Here is an 8,702-nt window from a genome sequence, read left to right on the forward strand (position 1 = left end):
TTTATCGGCACCATGCACATGGTTTATAAAACATCACATCTAGCAAAAGGGCACGTGCTGTATGATTCCTTATATGCTAAGTTCAAGGACGGGCAAAACCACTCCAGGTGACAGGAGTCAGAATAGCAGTTACCCTGGGTGGGACCGGATATTGGTGGGCGAGGGGCGTGAGGGCACCTCCTGGGGGGGGATGGAGATGCCCTATATGCTGACTTGGGTGGTGGTCATACCTGGGGGGACGTATTAAGAAGTCATTAAGCTGAACATTTAAGATTGGTGCATGATATTATATGTAAGTCAGATCTCAATAAAAGGAAAAGGAAAAAGCTCCCGGAGGTGGGTGGGGGGTGGCTTGCTTTACCCCCCAATTTTGATGATACACGCCTGCCTCGGGGACTTGGTGGTGCTCAGCCCTGTGCTTGTCTTTCCGAGCAGTCGGAAGAGGATATCGACGTGGCAGCTCTCGGCAAGCAGCAGCCCGAGAATATCTCGAACCCCATGTACGAGAACACAGCCTCAGCAACCCCAGAACCTTCCTACGACCCCTTCATGGTGAGTGTGTGTTTTTATCTGGGAACAGGTTCAGCTGGGGTGCAGGGGAACGACGTCTTTCAGCACATCTCAGTGGAAAGCTCTGCACCAAGAAATCTCACTACTAGAACGTGTCTCCCGGCAACAAGCCTAAAATCGAGTGTTGTGAGCTGGGTGAAGCCAGGTAGTTGTGTAGCATTCTGAGCTCTCTTGGGCGGACGGCAGAGGTGTCCAACAGTTAGAGGCAGGGGAGAACTAGGGGTTGCCCAACCCCTACCTCGTGACCAGGTGAGAGGTCACAAGGAGAAGAAATCCTGCCACAAACATTGATGAGGCAGCAGGCGCAAAGTTAAGACATAAAACTGCTTCAACATTTACAATGTTGTCCAGGATTCTTTTGCCTGTTGTCAGAGCTGTGGCTTGCTTTAGGAGCTACGTTTCTTTGATAAGGTCTTTTATATCTAGGGGAGCATATTCTGCTCTGGTCTTCCAGGAAAGGACCACTTGTTTCTAGAGTTAGTGACGCTTGAGCTTAGACCGAGCCTCCACTGACGTTAACCCCATGGCAGGGCACCCCATTCACGCTGAATGTGGAAGATACCGCCCTGCCTGTAATTTATTACCAGGTCTGGACTGAGAAGCTAGGAGGGAGATAAGAGAAAATGTGTATTGGTCTCTGCCCCAGAGCTCATAAACCCTTGTAATTTCCTAAGTGATAAGAACACTAGGGGCATCTTCTGTTCTGATGAGGATCTTCTGGGTGGGCTCCTGGATGGGGGCTGGTCACCAGAAAGACAAGCCATGATTAGAAGGTTGGAATTCTCAGCCCCACCCTTCACCCTTAAAAGAGGAGAGAGGGGCTAGTAACAGAGCTAATAATCAATCATACCCATGTGAGGAAGCCTCCAAAAAATCCCTTTGTGTGTGTGTGTGTATCTATTGCAGATTTTTGGTTTGTGGTTACCATGAGGTTTTGATACAGCAGTCTATATATAAACAAGCTTGTTTTAAGTTGCTGGTCTTTTAATTTAAATGCATTTCCCGTATCCTGCATTTGCACTCTCCTCTCCTCAGAATTGCTGGTTTTGATCATCGTATTTGTATGCAGATGGTTTCCTACCTTTACTGTATGTTTGCCTTTACCGGTGAGCTTTTCCATTCATAATTTTCTTGTTTCTAGTTGTGGCCTTTTCTTTTCCATTTAGAGAAGTTCCTTTAGCATTTGTTGCAAAGCTGGTCTGGTGGTGCTGAATACTCTTAGCTTCTGCCTGTCTGTAAAGCTTTTGATTTCTCCATCGAATCTGAATGAGATCCTCGCTGGGTAGAGTAATCTTGGTTGTAGGTTCTTCCCTTTCAACACTTTAAATATATCATGCCACTCCCTTCTGGCCTGAAGAGTTTCTGCTGAGAAATCAGCTGATAACCTTATGGGGATTCCCTTGTATGTTATTTGTTGCTTTTCCCTTGTTGCTTTTAATATTTTTTCTTTGTCTTTAATTTTTGTCAATTTGATTACGATGTGTCTCGGCATGTTCCTCCTTGGGTTTATCCTGTATGGGACTCTCTGCACTTCCTGGACTTGGGTGACTGTTTCCTTTCCCATGTTAGGGAATTTTTCAGCTATTATCTCTTCCAATATTTTCTCAGGTCCCTTCTCTCTCTCTTCTTCTTCTGGGACCCCATAATGCAAATGTTGGTGCATTTAATGTTGTCCCAGAGGTCTCTTAGACTGTCCTCATTTCTTTTCATTTTTCTTTCTTTATTTTGTTCTGCAGCAGTGAATTCCACCATTCTGTCTTCCAGCCCACTTATCCATTCTTCTACCTCAGTTATTCTATTGATTCCCCCTAGTGTATATTTCATTGCAGTTATTGTATTGTTCATCTCTGTTTGTTTGTTCTTTAGTTCTTCTAGGTCCTTGTTAAACATTTCTTGTATCTTCTCAATCTGTGCCTCCATTCTTTTTCTGAGATCTTGGATCATCTTTACTATTATTATTCTGAATTCTTTTTCAGGTAGATTGCCTCTCTCCACTTAATTGTTCTTCTGGGGTTTTATCTTGTTCCTTCATCTGGGACATACTCCTCTGCTGTCTCATTTTGTCTTACTTTGGGTGATTGCTGTTTCCATTCCGCAGGCTGCAAGGTTGTAGTTCTTCTTGCTTCTGCTGTCTGCCCCTGGTGGGCGGGGCTGTGCAGGCTTCCTGGTCGGAGGGACTGGTTCCTGCCTACTGGTGGGTGGAGCTGGGTCTTGTCCCACTGGTGGCCGCGGCCATGTCAGAGGGTGTGTTTATCAGGCAGCTGTGCACTCAGGAAGGCTTTAAGCAGGCTGTCTGCTAATGGGTGGGGCTGTATTCCCACCCTCTGGGTTGTCGGGCCAGAGGCATCCCAGCACTGGAGCTTACAGGCTGTTGGGTGGCACCACGTCTTGGTTGAGAAAATGGCGGCCTCCAAGAGGGCTCCCACCAGTGAATACTCCCTAGAACTACCACTGCCAGTATCTTGTCCCCGCAGTGAGCCACAGCCGCCTCCCACCTCCTCAGGAGACCCTCCAACACCAGAAGGTAGGTCTGGCCCAGGCTCCTATGAGGTCACAGCTTTTTCCTCTGGGTCCTGTGTGCACCCTCCAAGCGTGGAGTTTGTTTCCCCCAGTCCTGTGGAATTCCTGCGATCAAACCCTGCAGGGCTTCAAAGCCAGTTTCTCTGGGGGCTCCTCCTCCCGTTGCCAGACCCCCAGGCTGGGGAGCCTGATGTGGGGCTCAGAACTTTCACTCCTATGAGAGAACCTCTGCTATATAATTATATTCCAGTTTGTGGTTCACCCACCCAGCAGGTATGGGATTTGATTTTATCGCAGTTGTGCCCCTCCTACCGTCTCATTGTGGCTTCTTCTTTGTCTTTGGACGTAGGATATCTTTTTTGGTAGGTTCCAGTGTTTTTTTTGTCAATGGTTGTTCAGCAGTTAGTTGCGATTTTGGTGTTTTCATAAGAAAAGGTGAGCTCACATCCTTCTACTCCCATCATCATCCATAAAGTCCCAGTAGTAGGGGATTCAGAGAGCTTACACGGTGGTGAACACATCCACTTTGGGAGGGTGACGCACCCCAACTCCACAGGGCAGGAGCTGTATTGAATTTCTGTAAGTTGGCACTGAAACATTACAGTACTTTATTGCACCGTTGTAAGCGTGTAGAGTGCAACATTTGTTACTATTTTTCTGCAGTGAACCAAATGCAAATATCCCATGGTTCTTAGTGCCTGTGGTAGATTTAATATGTCTGCAATATTGAAAAATAACCAGATCATAAATCCTGTTTTTTCAATCAAACCCATGTAAAAGTTTCCAGTCCAAATTGCAAGGGCAAGTTCAGCTAAACTGCATCTACTAATAGACTATTTCTGTAAGCCTTGTGATATTGAAATCAACCTCATTTTAAAAGCAAGGGGGAAAAATTACACATCCTGTTCAATGCTCTCCATGAGCCCCGTGCATGAAAGACTCGCCGGAGGCAGGTGAGAGAGTATCCCAGATGCAGGGTTCAGCTCAACCCTTCTCATTCAACCAGGTGGCAAAAATGTTCCAGTTATGGGAATCCCAGGCTGAGGATACCAGCCCCAAGTGTGCTTGATTCTCATGCCTTTTATACTGAGGGAGCGGGCATTGCCTATAGACTATCTGGAGTCAATCTAGACAGCATGAACGTCCATGATGCGAATTAACAAAACTTCAGTGCTGCTCAGAGCCACAGACAGCAGGCGGTTCAGAGTGGCTGCCTCTGGACTGTGCCTTCTGATTAGACCCTAGTTCAGGATGAATTTTCAACTGGAAAGGTTTTTTTGGTAATCAGAGTAACAGCCGCCTTTTGTGGGGTGCTTTTTTAATCTTCCTTAATGTAGTATCTAATTTAATCCTCACACCTCCCTGTCAGGTAAATACTACTAGGATTCTTTACAGATGAGGAAACTACAGCACAGTGCAAATGATCTGTCCAGGGCCACACACCGTCAAACAGCAGAGACTGCACCCGGAACGGGGCCCTAACCTCCATGCCGTGAGCCGTGGGACAGCAGTGTGAAGCCGTGCTCGCTCCCAACACGTGTGTCCACGGGGCACTGAGGGAAGAATCATGTTTTAGGCTGTAGGGGAGGAAGAAGTTTTCCTTGACCCTCCTAAGATCCCTAGCTGGGCCTGAAAAGTAAACTGATAAAGACAGACTCACAGGACAAAAGCATGTACATTTTTTTGAATGCTTACCTGTATGTGGGAGCCTTCAGGAGAAAACAAAGACCCAAAGGAGGGACCAGAAGAGGAAGCTTTTGTACCTTTTAGACAATAGATGATGTGTGAGGAATTGACAAGGGAAAGAGGTTTGGCACTAGGGGTAGTGAATGGTGAAGTCACTAGGAAGATAAGGGTTAATGAACAAGGTTTGTTTATACAGATTTTAGTCCCCTGATTCCCCATCTGTGGCGGTGTCTTCTTTCCTCCTGGTACAGGGAGGGCATCTTTCACGTGGGAATTCTGTTACCTGTTTCAGGAAAGAAGGGCAAGGGGGTAGGGCAGGGGCGTCGGAGTGACCTTCCTGCTTCTGCCATTTTTAAAAAATTCCTTCAGTTCAAGACATTTAATGTGCCAAGGTGCTTTGTTTGGGGGTGGCGTGTCCTGAACCCCATCAAGGCCTCAGACCAGTAGCCATAAGAATGCTCGACCCGGAAGGATTCACAGACAGAAGGCCTGTACCCTCTGCGTGGCTCACAGACCTCTCATTTCCAGGACCCTGAAGACCAGCAGCTGGACAGCATTGACCCCCTGGGGGCACTGTGAGGGCCGGACCTGCCCCAGCCAGACATCACCCGCCACCGCCTGGGCCCCTGACGCTGCCTCAGAAAGGCCGTCAACTGTGACTCCTCAGCCCCAGTTGCCGGTGGGAAAAGTAAGGTCCTTTAACATTTCAGAGTATGAAACACTCAAGCCGTACCTCATCTCTTTGGTTGAGCTGGGGGATTATTCTGTTTCTGTGGGTGAGGGACCATGTTAAATCCACCCACCAACCCACGGAGACTGCTCCCTCCCTGACTCTCTTCTGTCCTTCCCGTGTACCTTTAGTGACCAACACTCCAGTGACCTTGTCTTATTTCCCTATTAGACTGTAAGTTCCCAAAGGCAGGGACCTCCCTATTCGTCTTTATATCTCAGCACCCAGCACAGTGTCTGGCACGTGAAATGTGCTGACGTATTGGTTACAGAATAGAAATAAAGTCAATGGAACAGATCCAGTGTTTTGGGAAACAAAACGACTGTTCGCCATAGGAGGGGTCAAACTTTGAAGGTAAAACCAACTTGTTTGGGCTTCTTAGGGCCTTTTCAATTAGCCACCATCTGCCTTAGGAACGCTTCTTTCTTAACTCTGTTTTGTTTGCTTGTGTGAAGAAGACATGAGAACCACACTGAGATACCACTTCACACCCACTAGGATGGCCATCCTCAAAACCACAGACAATAGCAAGTATTGGCAAGGATGTGGAGAAACTGGACCCCTCCTAATTTGCTGGTGGGAGTGTAAAATGGTGCCCCCGCTGCGCAAGACAGTTTGGCGGCTCCTCAAAAAGTTAAACACAGAATTACCGTGTGATCCAGAAACTCCACTCCTAGGTACAGACCCAAGAGAAGTGAAAACATGTCCACACAGCAAATTACAGAGGTAGGTACATAGCAGCATTATTCATAACAGCCAAAACGTGGAAACAACCCAAATGTCTACCAACTCATGAATGGATAACCCGTGTGTCTAGCCACACCATGAAATAGCATTTCACCCTAAAAGGGAACTAAGTACTGATACATGCAACACCACGGATGAACCTTGAAAACATGATGCTCAGTGAAAGAAACCAGACACGAAAGACCACATGCCGTATGAGTCTATCTACATGGAAATGTCCAGAATCGGCAAATTCATAGAAAGGTGAGTGAGTGGTGAGGACCCCAACACTGAACTGGGGTAACTGCTAAGAGGTACGGGGTTTCTTCTGGGGGTATGAAAACGTTCTGGAATTTTACACAAGTGATGTGTAGGCTCAGGCCAGTTCTGCACCGTGCAGGACTCTGCAAGGCAGGATGTCCACCACACCCTCAAAAGGCCCAAAGTGGCCTCGCCATCACTGTGACAACCGGGCACCCTCCAGCCCACCCACCACCCATTTCCAAGCTGTCCCTGGAGGTAGCACTGGCCATGCTCAGGAGCCAGTGCTGGGGATGGAGAAGCCCTGCTCTGGGCTGAGCAGACCTCAGACTCTCCTCTCCATCGCCCTTGCAACCCAAACGACTTTGTTCCACATCATCAGGGTTTTTGCTGAGCCAAGTCCAAAGTCCAGAAGCCCCAGGGTCTCAGAAGCTTTCTCACAACTCTAGGAAAGGGAAGAAGACGCCCCCGTGGCAGGCACAGGAACAACTCACCACCTCCTCTCGGACAACGTGCCGTGATGAGGGCAACGCCAGGTTTCCAGAAACTCACTCTCCACAGGCACGTGGGACCGATTCACTAGTGACTCCACCAACTCCACCATCAGAGGGACAGAAAGGCACGTGATTAAGACGAGAAACAGCAGGTATCCGCGGGAGGAGTGCATGAGATGAAGTTCCTGGCACAACGAGAGGTCAAGGACATTAAGGTGAAACACACACACAATTCAGGTTTTTTAGAAGGCTCTTCAAAATATAAATTTACCCAAAACCCAGCAGTGACCTGACTTCACAGCGCGCGCTCCCAATTCAGTATTATGCAGTATTTTCTTCCCTTAAAAACATTGCTTCCAATTTCCAGCTTCCCTGGTAATTTGACTGCAGACAAACAGGTGGCTCACTGTCACCTCCTTGTTCTCAAGGAGGGAACAGTCTGTGAGAGACAGAAATCCCAGGTGGCTTACCTGCTGCCCACCTAAGGCCAAACGCATACCAATTTTACTTCCGTGGCTTAATTACATGGTCCGCGAGCTCTGAAAACAAGCAAGCGTGCTTTGCTGGGGGTGGGAGAACAAGGGTGGTGAGAAATGAACCATAAATCTTTCACCCTTGCTCTCAGGGATACTCTTTTTGGGGTACATTAGAATGTGATACAGCTTTGCCACTGACTGAAGCACACAAAACAGATGACTTAGAATAAACTGGACAATACAATTCAAACTTTTATTTGGCAACAAGTTCAAAGTCATGTAACATAAAATCAACATTTAGAATAAATAGCAAATTCACATTCAGAATAAACAAACAGTAAGTCTATCTAATTTGCATTCATTGTGCCTGAAATTAATTAAACAGGCACAGTCTGTCATTCTACTAAAAAAACAGTTTCCTAAGTCAGAGTTCAAGCCTGCAGTATAGAAAAGTACAGAGCACTGCTGTGGGTTGGTTCCTTGGAGAGCAGATACTGAGATGGGGACTGTCCTTGGGATCAACACCCGGGAAGGGGAGAGGGGATGGGAAGGGAGCTGGGCTGCAGTGCAGACAGAGAGGCCTCAGCTGTGTGCCCTCCCCCCCAGCTCTGGAGCTGAAAGGCCTTCAGAGTTGCTCCAGGGAGGGAGCTTGACCACATCCGCATCCGAGGCAGGACTTTTCAGCAGGGGAAGCTCCCAAGGAGGACTGACGGCTGCGGACGGTAAGCCAGCAGCACACCCAGCAGTTGCGGGGATTAAGTCCTTCGGTCCTGAAGGGTCTTCTGGGCATCCAAGCCCATCACACGCTACTAGCACAATCACAGATGAGGGCAATGAGAGGTATATTCAATGAATGCCGAGTCTGGCAGCTCAATTACACAACGACAATCGTGCCGTGTGCTGGAAACACAGTATTTTACCACTGGCCATAAAAGTAAATATGCCCAGAGAGTAGCTCGTAGGGGAACATGGCGCACTTACCTACAGAACTTCTTTCTACTGGCTGCACCCAACTGTGGGCTGCTTCATCCGCGTGCTTTCAGCAAGGTCATCTCGCCATTGCCACCAACACGATCCATCAGAGCAGGGCTCGGCAGACCATGGCCCAAAGGCCAAATCCAGCCTGCAGCCTGTTTTCATAAGCCACGCTGCACTGGACCACAGGCAGGCCCAGTCCTAGAGAGGGGCCGCAGAAAATGGCCCGCAAAGCTGAAAGTATTTACTGCCTGGCCCTTTACA

General features: G+C 48.0%; 1 protein-coding gene across 5 annotated transcripts in view; it reads left to right on the forward strand.

Annotated features, from left to right (window-relative positions):
• The window catches only part of STAB2 (stabilin 2), a 161,369-nt gene extending 153,023 nt beyond the window's left edge, over positions 1-8,346 (forward strand). For 2 of the 5 annotated variants that reach the window (XM_029206259.1, XM_029206260.1), the window contains one exon: positions 436-1,804. In XM_029206259.1, the coding sequence (XP_029062092.1) occupies positions 436-735 (300 nt within the window). In that variant the 3' untranslated portion in view covers positions 736-1,804. Of the gene's footprint in view, positions 1-435; positions 1,806-5,304; positions 7,203-8,069 lie in introns of those variants that run through there. The other 3 variants (XM_029206263.1, XM_029206262.1, XM_029206261.1) reach the window with 3 other exon arrangements.
• Positions 8,347-8,702: the final 356 nt, after the last annotated feature.

Source organism: Monodon monoceros, unplaced genomic scaffold, assembly GCF_005190385.1.
Source record: "Monodon monoceros isolate NGI ecotype Baffin Bay Population unplaced genomic scaffold, NGI_Narwhal_1 Super_Scaffold_6, whole genome shotgun sequence".
NCBI lineage: Eukaryota > Metazoa > Chordata > Mammalia > Artiodactyla > Monodontidae > Monodon > Monodon monoceros.